The 15,565-nt window shown below is 34.3% G+C and overlaps 1 protein-coding gene across 12 annotated transcripts in view; it reads left to right on the top strand.

Annotated features, from left to right (window-relative positions):
* Nucleotides 1-15,565, top strand: part of SGK3 (serum/glucocorticoid regulated kinase family member 3) — a 155,212-nt gene extending 139,647 nt beyond the window's left edge. For all 12 annotated transcript variants that reach the window (XM_021002178.2, XM_021002174.2, XM_021002175.2 and 9 more), the window contains 3 exons: nucleotides 1,711-1,866; nucleotides 7,981-8,070; nucleotides 13,542-15,565. In XM_021002178.2, the coding sequence (XP_020857837.1) occupies nucleotides 1,711-1,866; nucleotides 7,981-8,070; nucleotides 13,542-13,712 (417 nt within the window). In that variant the 3' untranslated portion in view covers nucleotides 13,713-15,565. The remainder of the gene's footprint in view (nucleotides 1-1,710; nucleotides 1,867-7,980; nucleotides 8,071-13,541) is intronic.

The raw sequence follows: 15,565 nt of genomic DNA, 5'->3' as shown, positions 1-15,565 counted from the left end.
TCTTAACTACAATGTTGAATATACAGTAGACACTTAATAAATGCTTTTGTGATGAGTAAAGGCACTCATTGGATGCCACCGGGAGGAAGAACTTCCTCTTCCAGGAGCAATGCTACCATATCTGTTGTCAATTGATAATACTGGTTTCTGCTACACACAGATTTTTTTCTTTTAATGTTTTGTTGATACATATTTGTCTTTTATAATACATTACATTGTTACTTCCCAGTGGCTCCAAGTACACACTTAAAAATAACAAGTTTTTAATATAAGAAGATATAATAATAAGGAAGACAGTCTTGCTCTGACTTTCTTCTGCTTGAAGGGGTGACCCTGCCCACCAGTTACAGTTCTTTAGTTGTACCAATAATTTACATACATTGATAAACAACTTAATTCTCCACTTTAGTTTCCCCATTACTAGTAGTTCACAATATGAAATATTTTAAGCCCTTTGAAGGAAAAAGATGAGAAATGTAAAATAATAATGTTGACTGTGAAGTAAGAAATATACAGTAGAAGCCATTATATGTCTTTTGAACACATAATATAATTGCCCAAATGAAAATATATAGGCAAGCTTGTTAAAATAATTTACATAAAATACCAAGAAATCACACTTGGAAATTCATTTTAGTTAAAAGGTAAAACTCAAAGAAATTCTCATAACTTTAACTCTTTTCCTTTTTCCACTGATTAATTCCCTAAATGCTAAATGTTAAAGGAAATTTTAGCATTCAACATTGTTTTTTTTTACTGATAAACTTAAATTAATTCCTGTATCTGAATTGTATTCACATTTTTTAAGGCATCTTTATCATTGCTATCAGAACTGGTCAGAAATTCTATCTTCACTTCACTTCCACTGGAAATTTCTTGACTTTTCTAACTCTTTAAACTTTTCTTTAACTAAGTCCCATGTTTGGTAGAAATGGTCAGCACTTGGTTTAATTTTCAATCTCAATAGTCTTATCCATACAACTAACCAGAAGAAGACATGGTTCAATATCAGGAAACACTTAGCCAGAGCCAAAATGAGGTAGTATTTATTCTTCTTCCTGTTGATCTCCTCAAAATGTTAGTAATCAAATCTTTTGACATTGTTTCATGTAATTTATGAGATAGTAGTGTTAAAGTTACCTATGTAAAAACAATGTTTTTACACATATGAAATGAGTGCAATTTGTAACTCTTTACATTTCTTCCTTTTTATAATGTTACATTTCATATATCAAGATGTTTAATGCTGGCAGCTGTACATTGAAAACTGAACTACTACAACACTAAAATCTTGAAAATCACCTTACAGTCCTTTTGAATGAGTATTATCAGAGAGACTATTGTATTTAAAGAGCAATGAAGCTGAAATTTGTTGTGAAATCTGTTCTTGTTATTTTTATTCTAGAATTTAACACCAGTCAGCCAGACAGGAATAAATAAGTGATTAGCTGTGTTATGAGAGTCTTTACTTCAATTTTGTGGTTGAATTTACAGATACCCAGAAAGCTCTGTGTTTTGTGAATGACCAGGCCACTCCCCAAATTTCTTATAGTGACCACTCTGGAGGGACGGGTGAGAACTCAGATAGAGGTTTTAGGCTTAACTAGAAATGAGATAGTTGGGGCCCAGGTATTTTTAGCTGCAGAATTTTAGCCTACTTTTGGTAACCTCAGCTATTACTTAAATGTTTTTCCTTTTGCCTTTGTGTAGCCTCCATTTTATTGTCGAGATGTTGCTGAGATGTATGAAAATATACTCCATAAACCCCTAAATTTGAGGCCAGGAGTGAGCCTCACAGCCTGGTCCATCCTAGAAGAACTTCTTGAAAAAGACAGGCAAAATCGACTCGGTGCCAAAGAAGACTTTGTATGTAATATTTTCAATAATAATTTTGTTTTTTTTAAGAAGATTATTAAAAGAACTTAGATGCATATTTATTAATGGCTAAGGAAGATGTCTTCTAGTTTTTCTATTTTATTATTTGTGATATCCAGGATTCACATTTTTGTATATATACATATATATTTAAAATATACACACACAATATGTATATAGACATAATATATTTATATGTATGCAGATAATGACTATATGGAAACATACCCTTGAAATTGCAAAAAAAAAAATTGGTATCTTGAAATAATCTATTAAAGAATCATAGCCAGAAAGCAGAAGTTTCTTACAAGTCATATGTCCTCTCCCAACTTTTTTTAAATTAAATTTTGTTTTTTGTTTTTCCAGACAAAAAAAAACACTGTTTCCCTCTCACCTCTATGTCCCCCTCACCCCACCTTCTCCTAACCATTGAGAAAGAAAAATCCCACACTACAAACTTAAGAAAAACAAATTCTCACATTGGTCATATAAAAAAGAAAGTCTCAGGAAATCTCTCCAGTGTTTTTATGTGATGATTTTGTCATCCTCCTTTTCTACTCTTAAACCAGTCAGCTGTTCCATATTCTGTTCTCCTGGAGTGGTTTGCCATTAACCCACATACAGGTTCCTCAGGAGACAAGTAAGAGGATCTTGAACTGCCATTTCTTTGAGAACTTGCTACATTTTGTTGTGATCCACACAGTCAAGGGCTTCAGTGTAACTGATGAAACAGTAGTAGATGTTTTTCTGGAACTCTGTTGCTTTTTCCAAAATCCAGCAAATGTTGGCAATTTGGTCTCTAGTTCCTCTGTGTTTTCAAAAACCAGCCTGCACTTGTGGTAATTTTCAATTCACATATTGCTGAAGCCTAGCTTCCAGAATCTTAGGTTTGTCCTTGCTTGGCATATGAAAGGAGTGCAGTTGTTGGAAATTTGAACATTCTTTGGCATTGCTTCTTTAGGACTGGAACATAAGTTGACCGTTTCCAATCTAGTGGCCACTGTTGAGTTTTCCAAATTTGCTGGTTGAGTGCAACATTTTAACGGCATCATCTTTTAGGATTTTAAATAACTCAACTGGAATTCTGTCACCTCCACTAGCCTTATTGTTAGCAATGCTTCCTAAGGCCCACTTGACTTCATTCTCCAAGATGTGTGACTCTAGATCAGTAACCACACCATCATGATTATTGGTGATGTTAAGATATTTCTTATATAGTTCTTCAGTATATTGTTGCCACCTCTTCTTAATCTCTTCTGCTTAAATCTATACATTTTTGTCTTTTATCATGCCCATTTTTGGACAAAACATTCCCTTGTTACCTCTAAGTTTCTTGAAATCTGTTGTCTTTCCCATTCTGTTATTTTCTATTTCTTTGCATTGCTCATTTAAGAAAATTTTCTCATCTCTCCTTGCTATTCTCTAGAATTCTGCATTCAGTTGAGCATATCTTTCCCTTTCTCTTTTACATGTTTTCCTTCTTTCCTTAACTATTTAGTAAAGCCTTGTCAGATAACCTTTTTGCTCTCTTGCTTTGGGATGTTTTTTGTTGCTGCCTCCTGTACAATATTTCAAACCTCTGTCCATTGTTCTTCAGACACTCTACCAGATCTAATCCCTTAAATCTATTCATCACTTCTACTTCATATTCATAAGGGATGTTAGTTAGGTCATACCTATGTGATAGGCCCAATAGTTTTCCCTACTTTCTTCAATTTAAGTATTAATTTTGCAATAAGAAGCACATCATCTGAGCCACAGTCAGCTCCAGGTTCTATTTTAACCAACTGTGTAGAAGTTCTCCACATTTAGTTGCAAAGTATATAAGCAATCTGATTTCTGTATTGACCATCAGGTGATGTCCATGTGTAAAGTCACTTTTTGGGTTGTTGAAAAAGAGTGTTTGCTATGACCAGTGAGTTATCTTGACAAAACTCTGTTAGTCTCTGCCCTGTTTTATTTTGTACTCCAAAGCCAAACTTGCCTGTTGTTCTAATTATCTTTTGATTTCCTACTTTAGCATTCCAGTATCCTATAATGAATGTGACATCTTTTTTTGGTGTTATTTCTAAAACAGGTGTTGTAGTTCTTCATAGAACTGAGCGACTTTGGCCTCTTTAGCACCAGTGGTTAGAGAATAGACTTGTATTACTGTGATGTTAAATAGTTTGGATTTGAACTTTGGATTTGAACAGATATCATTCTGTCATTTTTGAGATTGTACCCCAGTACTGCTTTTTTCACCCTTTTGTTGATCATGAGGGCTGTTCCCTTTTTTCTAAGGCAGGCCTGCACAACATACAGCCCACAGGCCACTTGCAGCCTGCCAAAAGATTTCAGGAGGCCCACGAAAAATGTAGAGTTGCCACTGCACACTGTCCTATTTGTTAGGCGACCCACAGCAACCATCAGTCTGTCTCTATTATAATCTGTCTGTGGCCTGAAGTTTAACCTATTTTAATTTTAGCCCCTACTTACTGCAGAGTTGTGCAGGTCTGTTCTGAGAGATTTTTGCCCATAGTAGTATATATAATAATCACCTAAATTAAATTTATCCCATTCCCATCCATTTAAGTTCACTAACACCCAAAATGTTGATGTTTGAATTTTCCATCTCCTGTTTGACCACATCTAGCTTACCTTGGTTCATAGATCCATTGGAACGTTCCAGGTTCCCATGCAATATTGATCTTTGTAGCATCAGACTTTCCTTTTGTCACCAAACACATCTACAGTTAAGCTTCCTTTTGGCTTTGGCCCAGCTGCCTCATTCTTTCTGGAACTACTTGTTCTTACTTGTCCTCCGCTCTTCCCTAGTAACATGTTGACACCTTCTGACCTGAGGGGCTCATCTTTCAATGTCATATCTTTTATAATTTTAATACTTTCCATGGGGTTTTCTTGGTAAAGATAGTGGAATGGTTTACCATTTCCTTCTCTAGTGGACAAATCCTACTAATTGTGTGATCTTGCTGAAGTCACTGAGCCTCAGTTTTCTCATATGTAAAAGAGGAATGTTAGTATCTGTAGTGTATTACCTCCTAGGATTCTTGTGAAAATCAAATAAAAACTATCTATTGCACTTTACAAACCTTAAAAGCTCTATGTAATTGTCAGTTATTACCATTATTATTAAATGAACTAATTTTGTTTCATTGAAGGAAAGTATAATATGATAAAGCCACAATATACACTAAGAAAAGCCCACTTAAATGTAATTTTTTTAAATATATGAGAGGGCCAGTAGATACTTGAAACATTTAGCAACTGTTAAATTACTAGCAACGGATTAAAATTCTATCAGTAAACACATTACAGGTAATTATACTAACCACAGGATAATGGTTGTATTAAAGAATTTAAAGTCTGTTTCCCAGTGTTTTGATTTAGTCATGCCTCACATCAAAGGTTAGTGACTACTAAAAAAAAAAAGTAATAGTTGTATAGCTTCTGTAATGAGGAGGCAACTTTTGAAACTTCTTAACCCATACTTTCTTATAGCCATTCCACTTGGGAAAATGCTTATAACAGCAAGCTTCACTTGTTATGTAGTTGGGACAGAAACATTGTGTAAAGCTTCTATCATTTATCCAGGATAGGTTGTTCTCTGTTTTGGAAAGTTTGTTAGGAAGTAGTTCACTGACTAACATGTTTTCCATTCATTTTACCATTCTATGTCCTTTGGACTTTGACTTAAACCCAGATGGAGGAAAAGATCATTGAAATTGGCCCCTTATTTCTTTTTTTTTTTTAGTGCCCCTCTTTAAATTTTTTTTATTATGACTTAACATTCAGCAACAAACATCAATATTTCAGTATACAAAGAACAGAAAAGAAAGTTGAAAACATAGTTTTCTCTTACATAGTTTGGGTTTTCAAAGTATGTATTAAATTTTGCATAATAGCAGTAAAATTGCCCTTTTTTCACCTTCTGAACTTTTTTCTCTTTTCTTCTTTTTCTCTTTTCTAAAAATATATCACTAGTGCTCATCACTACCCACTAATTCACCCTCCCTCTCTTTTCTATTTCAACACTTTACATTTTTATTAAAATTATTCACCCAATGTTTTGTTAAGTGCCTAGAACTGTTTTAATAATTCGGGCTTTAAATAAAATAAATTCTATTTTAAAAACCAGGGTCGGGAATAACTAATATAGCAAACATGTTATATTACAGTGCTGTTAATAAATTCACAAACTAATTAGAAATGTGCTCTTGTTAGTTACTTTTACAGTAACTTGTAGGAAATCATTAACCAGTCTGGAATTAGGCCATGGGTACATAAATTTTTTTTTAATGCTTGGTCTGATGCTTAGACAAAAAGATAGAGATACAGCCTCTAGGCTATTTCATGCCATTTGGAAACTAGAGACATTAGAATTTCCGACTCCATTCCTTGTACATACTGCCCTGCAAACAGTGCCTTTGCTTAAGTGCAGAAAAGTAGTAGTTTTGTGCTTTTGTTTGTTTTATTGATGCCATTTGTTTTCATACCACAGTCATTTCTAGATACACCATCTTCTCCTCACCCCACATTAAAACCTCCCTTATAAGGAAGAACAGTTGAATAAAAAATAACTGATAATGAATAAACTGACAGTTTATTCAAAATTCTTCCTTCATAGGTCCCTCCCCCTCTGTGGAGAGGGTGGAGGAAGATATTTTTCATGATCTGTTCTCTGCAGCCAAGATTGGTTTATAAATATTTATCCAAGTTCAGCTTGCTTTTAATTCTTTTCATTGACATTGTGATAGTCACTGTGTATATTATTTTTCTGGTTCTTCTTATTTCAGTATGCATCAATTGGTAGAAATTTTCCATTTTCCTAAATATTCATCATTTCTTACTCTGCAATAATATTCCTTTATATCAAATGACTACAATTTGTTCAACCCTTCTTCCAGTTGATGGCTACACACTTTGTTTCCAGGTCTTTACTACAATAAAAATACAACTAGAGGCATAGTGGACAGAGCTTGGAGGCAAATGTGGCCTCTGACACTTACTAGCTGTTTGACTCTAAGAAAGTCACCTAACTTGTCAACCCTGGTTTCCTTATCTGTAAAATGAAGGTTTGTATTCTTTGATCTTCAGGGTCTCTTCAAGTTCTAAATAAATGATCCCGTGAATTAATGAACTAATGAAGCATTAAGTGCTTACCATGTGAAAGCACAGTGCTGAGTGGTAGGAACACAAATAAAGAAGAAAAATTGCCCCTGCTCTCCAGGAGTTCACATTCTAATGGGGAAGAAAACACATATGGAAGGTAGAGATGGGAAAGACCCATGGTCTTTAGGGTGAATATTTTTTTCATTTTTCCTATAAATATGTTTGTATATAATAGACCTTTTCTTTCTTTGCCCTCCTCGGAAGGTGTATGCCCAGGAGTAGAATTACAGGGTTGGAATATTTAAACAGTTTAGTCATTTCAGAACATTTGGACCAGTTTATAGCTCTGCCACTGATACAATTAATGTTCTTTTCTTTCCAAAGCCTTTCCAACATTGGCTATTTAAATTTTTAATATTATCTTTGCCAGTTTCTTGATATAAAGTGAAATCACCATTGCTATTTAAACTTACATTTTTTTCCTATTATTTGGAGTTTGTTTTCTAGTGATCATTGACAGTTTGCAATTCTTCTTTTGAACTCTCTTCCTATCTTTCTGTATTTATTGCCAAATATATGCGTCAGCTTCCTCTGTATCTTGCATATCTAACTTTTATCAGTGATATTTGAGGCAAAGATTTTTTTTTCTCACTTCAGTTTTAGTTTAGTTTTTCTTCCCAGTACCACAAAATAATTCTAACTCTGTAACAATCAGCTGAAGACCAAAGTCTCTAGGCATCCTCACTGCCTCAACTTTTGATATACTGGTGTAAGTAATCCTGAAATGTTTCTTTATAATCAGAGTTTGATGATAGCGTGTTTATACTTCCACCCCTCTGTATATTTTTCCCTTAGCTCTTGTCTAGAAGAAGTTTGGAAAAAGGAAATGGATAATCTGGTAAATTTGGGAGTAAATAGTTGGGTTGCCCAGAATTAGTTCAGTGATTGCTTATATTATATACAAACATTAACAAAATTTTCTTTTTATTCCAGCTTGAAATTCAAAATCATCCTTTCTTTGAATCACTCAACTGGACTGACCTTGCACAAAAAAAGATTCCACCACCTTTTAATCCTAATGTGGTAAGTTTAATATATTCACATACCTTCTTATATCAATATAGGAGCAGAGCTTTATTGTATTGCTACTTTCATCCCATCAGATCTCTAAGTCTGTGTGTAGTGAGATGGAGTTAGTAACTAAATTTGTGAGGGGGGGAAATATATATATATATAATTCAGCTACTTACCATAGTCAGTCAGACCACAGCAATTTTTTCAGTTAAAGAGAGTCTCTTTCAGCAGCTAGGTGGCAAAGTGGATAGTGTACTGGGCCTGGAGTCAGGAAGACTCATCTCCCTAAGTTCAAGTCTGACTTCAGACACTTACTAGCAGTGTGACCCTGGGCAAGTCATTTAAGCATGTTTGCCTCAGTTTCCTCATTTGTGAAATGAGCGAGAGAAGGAAATGGCAAACCACTCATGTATCTTTGCCAAGAAAACGCCAAATGGAGTCATGAAGTCAGACACAGCTGAAAAATGACTGAACAATTGTGTCAAGTGTTCCTCTAGCACAAGTCATTTTACTCATGCTTTTCAAGTTTCATTCCTGAGTACCTCTGTGAATCTTGCTATTTATAAAACTGTTCTTTTAGATTGGCACAGCTAAAAATGTCTGATAGGTAAGCTTATGGGCCCATTCATAATGCCCATTAATCAGCTGTCAGAATGTAGCTGGGAACCTATACCTTCTTTTGTAACATTATAGAGAAAAAAGAGACCAAAGTAACTTTGCTAAGTTTAAGTACCTCTCCATCGCTACATCTAGATCCTGCTGCATTGTAGGGGCTGTGCGAAGAAGCTGTAATTTAGCAAGTATTTCATTATCTTCTACAGGCAAGATGTTTACAGATATAAGTGTAAATAACAATATAAAATGATCCTGTAGAATTGGCAAGGCAGTATATAATTAATTTTATATCTCATGGATCAGAAAGGAAGCAGCTAACAAGGGACTATTTCTCTTTCTCTTTTATTTTGACCAGATTTCATCAATGCCTGGTGAGGAACTTCCTCTACCAGCACAGATCAACACCCTTTCTACTATGTAGAGTCTTAAAAAGTTGTTGTGGGTATTAAGAGTTAAATGACTTGCCCAGAGTTCCTCAGTCAGTCTGTTAAGTGCCCAAGTTGGAACTTGAGCTCAGGTCTCCCTGACTCTCTTATATTTGCTTATTTTCTTTTTGTTCTTCAGTTGTTTCAGGCATGTCCTACTCTCTGTGACCCCATTGGGGTTTTCTTGGCACAGATATTGGAATGGTTTGTCATTTCCTTCTCCAGCTCATTTTATAGATGAGGCAACTGAGGCAAACAGGGTTGAATGACTTGCCTAGAGTCACCTAGTAAGCATCTGAGATCAGATTAGAACTCAGATCTTCCTGACTCCAGGCCCATCGCTCTCTCTCCACTGCACCACCTAGCTGCCCTAGTTACTTTCCTTAACATTCAGCAAAAGGAATAATTGTTGTTCAGGAAGTTAGTGTTTAGCTATTGACAGAAATTAGCTCTTTAACAAAGAGGGAGTTTGCTGGACAAACATAAGTATTTCCTAAATAAATATGTCTGTCTGGAATTTAAGCCCCTGGCTTCTCTCTTCCCCTCTCCTTTATTCATTATTCTGTTTAAAAGAATGCCTGTGTTCCTAGCTCCAAGCATGTGATTATAGTTAATATGGTAACCAAACCATAAAAGACTAGCACACATGAAAATCCTGTTGGACCTCTCTGCTTTAAATACATTTTCCAAAATTTGCTTTCCATGTTTAACTTATCAGTGAGTCAGTGAGTCACTGTTTTAATTAACCCTGAACCCCTCCTGGTTTATTTTGTTCTTAAACTAGACCTTTGATTTCCTTGTTATGTTAGCACTCCCAGTGAGGAACTTCCTCCACTGATGCAGATCAGTACCTTCTATGTAACTGATGGTCTTAGGCAGTTTCCTGCTGCACTAAGAGGGATTTGGTTTAGAGTTATAAAGCTAGGGTGTATCAGAGGCAGGACCTGAACCTGAGGCTTTGGATTCTGAAGCTAGTTCTATCATTGCCTTTCCCCCTTTTAACCCTTTTACACTAAAACATGTTTCTGTATATTGTGTTCTGTATATTTTAAGTATTATTAGTGTTACTCTAGAACAAGAAAGAAAACTAAGTCCCTTCAAGTAAACTACATTTATGTAGCTAAGATATGGGATATCTTAATGGAATAACTATACCAGACTATAGAAGGAGGCATAATTGATTTTCTTACTTTTGCTTCTCGTCTTTAAGGAAAATGTTTTTAGACTGGAAAGAACAGGAAAAAATGGCATATAGGAAGATGATAACCAAGAAAAGCATAAATATATAATAAGAATGCCTTTAGATGCCTTTTCTGTAGTATTTCAAAGTAGAAAGGCTATTAGATCTGGAGTCAGATTTGTTACGTATGTGACATTGGACAAGTTACTTCATCTTTACGGAAGTCATTTTCCACATTGGTAAAATGGGGAATTTAGACTACAGAATCTCTAAAGATCCTAGCCAGTTCCAAATCCATGAGCTATGATCAAAAAATTATAGAGGAAAAGTAAAATTACTTTAGGGATGAAAAAATGTCCTGATTTTCAAAACAGAAAAGAATGGAGTGTGCAAATTATAGGCCAGTGAGCTTGATTTGGATTCCTGGCAAAAATTCTCTCATGTATCATTAAAGAACTTCTTGGTTAACACCAGAAAAGGAAGCAAGGATTACAAAGACCCCAACATGGCTTCAACAAGAACAGCTCATACCAAATTAACCTCATTTTTTTTTTAACAAATTTGGTAGACTGATCAATCAAAGGAATTCCGTAGATAGAGGGTTTACTTAGATTTTAGCAAAGCATTTAAGTCTTTTATGGCAATCTTATGAACAAAATAGATGTGGGTTATGTTAGTACACAGAATAAGTGGAAGTTTAATGGCCAGATCCAAAAGGCAGTCATTAATTGTTTTTATGTCAACTTGAAAAGAGTTCCCTAGAGGTCTGTGCCTTGCCGTATGCTGTTTAGCATTTTTATCGGTTATTTTGATTAAGGGCATAACTATGTCAGCCAAGTATTTATCAAGCACCTGCTGTGTGCCAGGCATTGTGCTAAATAGTGGGGATACAAAGAAAGTACAAAAGAAAGGCCAGCTCTCGAAGTGTTCATAGTCTAGTAGGAGAAACAACATGCAACAATATGGATGTATATATGTATGTATACATATACATATATGTATATATGTATGCTGAATTGGAAATAATCAAGAAAGGGAAGGCACCTTAGTGTTAAGGGGGATCAGGAAAGGTTTCTTTGTAAAAGAAGGGATTTTAGCTGGGATTTGAAGGAAACCAGGCAGGGAAGGAAATAAGAGATGAGAAAGAAAATTCTGGGCATGAGACAGCCAGTAAAAATGCCTGGAGTCAGGAATTGGAGTATCTTGTATATAGCTAGCAAACGTAGCAGATTTGTAGATGACCCAGTTCTGGGAAGGCACTGTATGCTGGAAAAGATTCAAGAAAGTCTTGACTGGCTTAGACCAATGAACCAAAACAAACTAGGTGAAATTTAATAGACAAGGAAGAAGGAAGATTGACAAAATGACAAAATAACCTGATCTTAGGAGACTTGTTGAAATTATAAGTTGAGCCTCTCCCCCCCAAAAAAAAAGTCTGATAAATCCCCAAACAAAAATATCATTGACCTTTTGGAACCTATATTAGAAGAGCTAGATTCTTTTCTTGTAACGGGTAAAACAAAAATATTGCATGGTCACTCAGGAATGGGAGTGGCATTGGATAGAATTTTATATCATCCGGGAAAGATGTAGATATAGAGGCATGGATATAGGCTTAGGATGGAGACAGGTCTGGAAGGTAGTGGTCACCATGGAATTGGGAGTCTGGAAATGGGAACATTCTAATATAAAAATCAGAATAAGCAAAAACCAGAATAAAGAATCAGCTAGTTCAGCAGAGAGGAAATGAAAAGCAAATCATTAATTTATACCACCCCCTAAAAAACAACCCTTAAAGTGAGTAAAAGTTTGTGTAATAAAAACATGGTTTTATTGTTCATGAAGAGATCTAGAGAATAAAAAACCAACTAGTTTTAGAAATCTCTTTTCATATTTTTTGATCCGTAAAAACTCTTATTGCCAGGTTTGGAAAATCTTGAAATTCATGTTTCACTTCTATTAGAAAGCCATATTTAAATCTTAGAGCTAGCTTTTATTTGCCTGAGATTGAGTGATGGAGAATTGAGTGTGATGATGGAGGGGGAATGCAATGTGGAGAGAGGTAGAAAAAGGAGGGGTAAGGGGACCAAAGGGAATAAGTGTTTGTGTAATGCCTACTATACGCCACGCACTGTGCTAAGTACTTTACAAATATTATCTTACTTGATCCTCACAACAATCCTGCAAGGTAGGTACTATTATTGGCTTCATTTAACAGTTGAGAAAAACAAAGCAAACAGATTAAGTGATATGCCCATAATCACACAGCTAGTAAGTGTCTCAGTCCAGATTTGGAATCAGGTCTTCCTGATTCCATTTCCAGTGCTCTACTCATTTTGCTACCTAGCTGCCTTCAAGAAAAACGGGGGGTAGATGTTAGATTCTTACTGTCACTGCAAGTCTAGGTTGGCTTGGAGATAATTTAGGTAAGAATTCAGGATCTATCCCAGAATTGTTGTGAAGATCAAATAAGATCATATTCACTTAGCCAATTGCCTGGCACATAGTAGACAGTATATAAATGTTTTTATCATCATCTAGATAGGCGAGCACTATTATTTTATGAGAAAGAAGTAACACATTGCCATCTATTGTCAGTTGTGAAAATTGTCAGTGTAACTGTTTTAATCTGTGTGTTTGTACCTGTAGGATTAAACTTGATAATCATGACCTCCTATACCTTCTTATCACAATCTTAATGAAGAATCTTTCTTTTTTTCTACTCTAGTTTAGCCCCTCATTGTAGCTCCAAAGAATGCATTGATGGTATATTTTTTATCCCCCATTGCTTTCATTATTATTTCTTTGCATAGCATCAATAGGATTTCTTCCTCCCCAGCTACTTTTTCAGCTACCTAAGGATGGAAATATCCAATTTCATTAATAAAAATAGGGGTTTCCGTTTCATCAGTGCACTTTGTCGTATCTCATACATTAAATATTATGGCCAACACCTAGTTAAATTAGTACAGAAAACTATCCTACTATGCTTGTTGCTCCTATCAGGATCCTGAATTCTACTATAAGTGTTGTTATTCAAAGCAGATAAGGTTTTCAAAATAAAATGCAAAAAAGTAGACTAGGGAAAAGATAATACAGGAAAAGAAGAAAGTATGGCAACTGAAAGAAGAGAAAGGCATGGCAACTTTCAGAAGGATTTCTTTATAAAGAAGAAATTTACAAATACATGTTAGATGTCTAATGAAATGATTAAAGTAAATGAAGATTAGACAAATAATAATATCTTTTTAATATTTTAGGTTGGACCAGATGACATCAGGAACTTTGATGCAGCCTTTACAGAAGAAATGGTTCCATATTCTGTTTGTATATCTTCTGACTATTCCATAGTGAATGCCAGTGTTTTGGAGGCAGATGATGCATTTGTTGGTTTCTCTTATGCACCTCCTTCTGAAGATTTGTTTTTGTAAGATACAACATTCAGAAAACACCAAGGAAGTACAAACCCTAAGAATCAAAGTGAAGTTTTTCTATATGGGAAAGTATTCCAAAATGTGTCTTAACTAGTGCCTCATTTTTATATGTAAAGTTAGAATCTTTGAAAACTTTTTTCTGCTGTACATGAAAAAAAAAATAGGGCATTTCAGAAAGTTGAATTTAAACTTTGTTACTCCTGCTTATTGAGATTATTTTTAAAGAAATACTTTACAGGCTATTCTTTACATTGAACTGTTTTTAAGCAAAAAAATGTTTGCTGTTTACTGTTGTTTTTCCTTATTGGTTTACACTAGTATCTGTCCAGGATTAGCTGTTTTCAACACCTACAACAGCTCAGTATATTGCTTTTGAATTCATTCCATCATCTCTAGTGATATTTAGTGTTATGTCATAACTATGCAATTATCCTTTGTATTTGTTGTGGTTGGAAAAGAAATAACATATTGCCATGTTAAATCACTGTTTGAAATCTGAAGTACTTGACAGTATTAAAATGAAAGTGCAGAGTTAACAAAACATACTGGTTTATAGTTTTGATGTTCTTTCATTCTACAGATCTTTAAAGGTTAAAAAACACAGAAAATACCTTGTCGTTAACACATTGGAGTTCAAGTTAGCATATGATTTTTTTTTCCATGCAAGAAACAGAAAATAAACTGCTTGCATTTCTTTAGCGTTCCAGAGATTTAAAGGACAGTCAAGTATTGTGGATTTTGTGCATGTGTTACTGAAACATTCATTTTTCTATGCACTGTATCATGCATTTAAAATTTGTATGTTCTCTGTTTTCAGATTGTTTTTTGTCTTCATCATCTTTAGTATGGTATGCATTCATTCTGAATGTTAGCATTTGCTTTGAAAATATGTAAATAACTTTTTTCAAAGCCATTATATTAATTAGGAGTTACATACAAGTATTAAGTTTGTTAGAATACTCATATAATTAGAAATTTCAAAAATTGTCTCAAATATGTAAACTTTCTCTGTAGATTGCTGGATTGATTACAAAAGCATTTTGAGTAAAATAATTGTATGTAATTTAACAATTATGAAAAACACATGCTAATTTGGCCTTCATTTATTTTAGAAAAGTACAGGGAATTTAATCTCCATCCCCTGGCATGTTGACTTTTGATCCCTTATAATTCCAGCACAAACTGATTACAAATCCAGAAGAACTAGAAAATACTGCTTAGAAGCTTAGAATCCTAATTATCAGTTGGGGAGAAATCTTTTTTAAAAATCTTGCAAACAGTTCTTCAAAGTATGTGAGAAACATAATTTATAAAAGGGCTGACTTAGCATGCCAGTTCAGATTTTTTGAGTAAACATTTTTTTCAGAATTTTTTTTTTGAAACTGTAATCAAAAATACTTAACATTTGTTAAAAAGATGCTTTGCAGAATAAAAAGGAGAAAAAAGTTTCATTCAAAGTAATGGTATCTTAAAACTAATTGCTTTCAAACACTGTATCTTCCTGTAGAAGTAATAATTTAGTAACTACACTGTCTGTAAATATTTGTTTTGTCTGGCACTACTGTAAATTCTGCTTTTACACAGAAACTTTTTGTTTATTGTAGATCAAAATGAAAACTGCAACATCTCGCAGAATTTGTTTTGATTGGCCACTCTTTGAAAACTAAACTGCCCAAAATGAAAGTGCAATATTATGTATTTTTAAGAGAAGGTAATAGAAGGTAGAATTCTAATGTTTTTCAGAATACAAGTAATGCAATTAGTATGCAATATAAAAAAAATAAAGTTATTGTTAACCTTGTGGCCTGTTGTTAACTCAAACTAAAATTAAATATAAATATTACGCCTTT

The sequence above is a fragment of the Phascolarctos cinereus genome, unplaced genomic scaffold (genome assembly GCF_003287225.1).
Source record: "Phascolarctos cinereus isolate Bilbo 61053 unplaced genomic scaffold, phaCin_HiC Scaffold_4;HRSCAF=312, whole genome shotgun sequence".
NCBI classification, from domain to species: Eukaryota; Metazoa; Chordata; class Mammalia; order Diprotodontia; family Phascolarctidae; genus Phascolarctos; species Phascolarctos cinereus.
The sequence above is the reverse complement of the archived record's forward strand: the minus strand, read 5'-3'. Positions and strand labels throughout refer to the sequence as shown.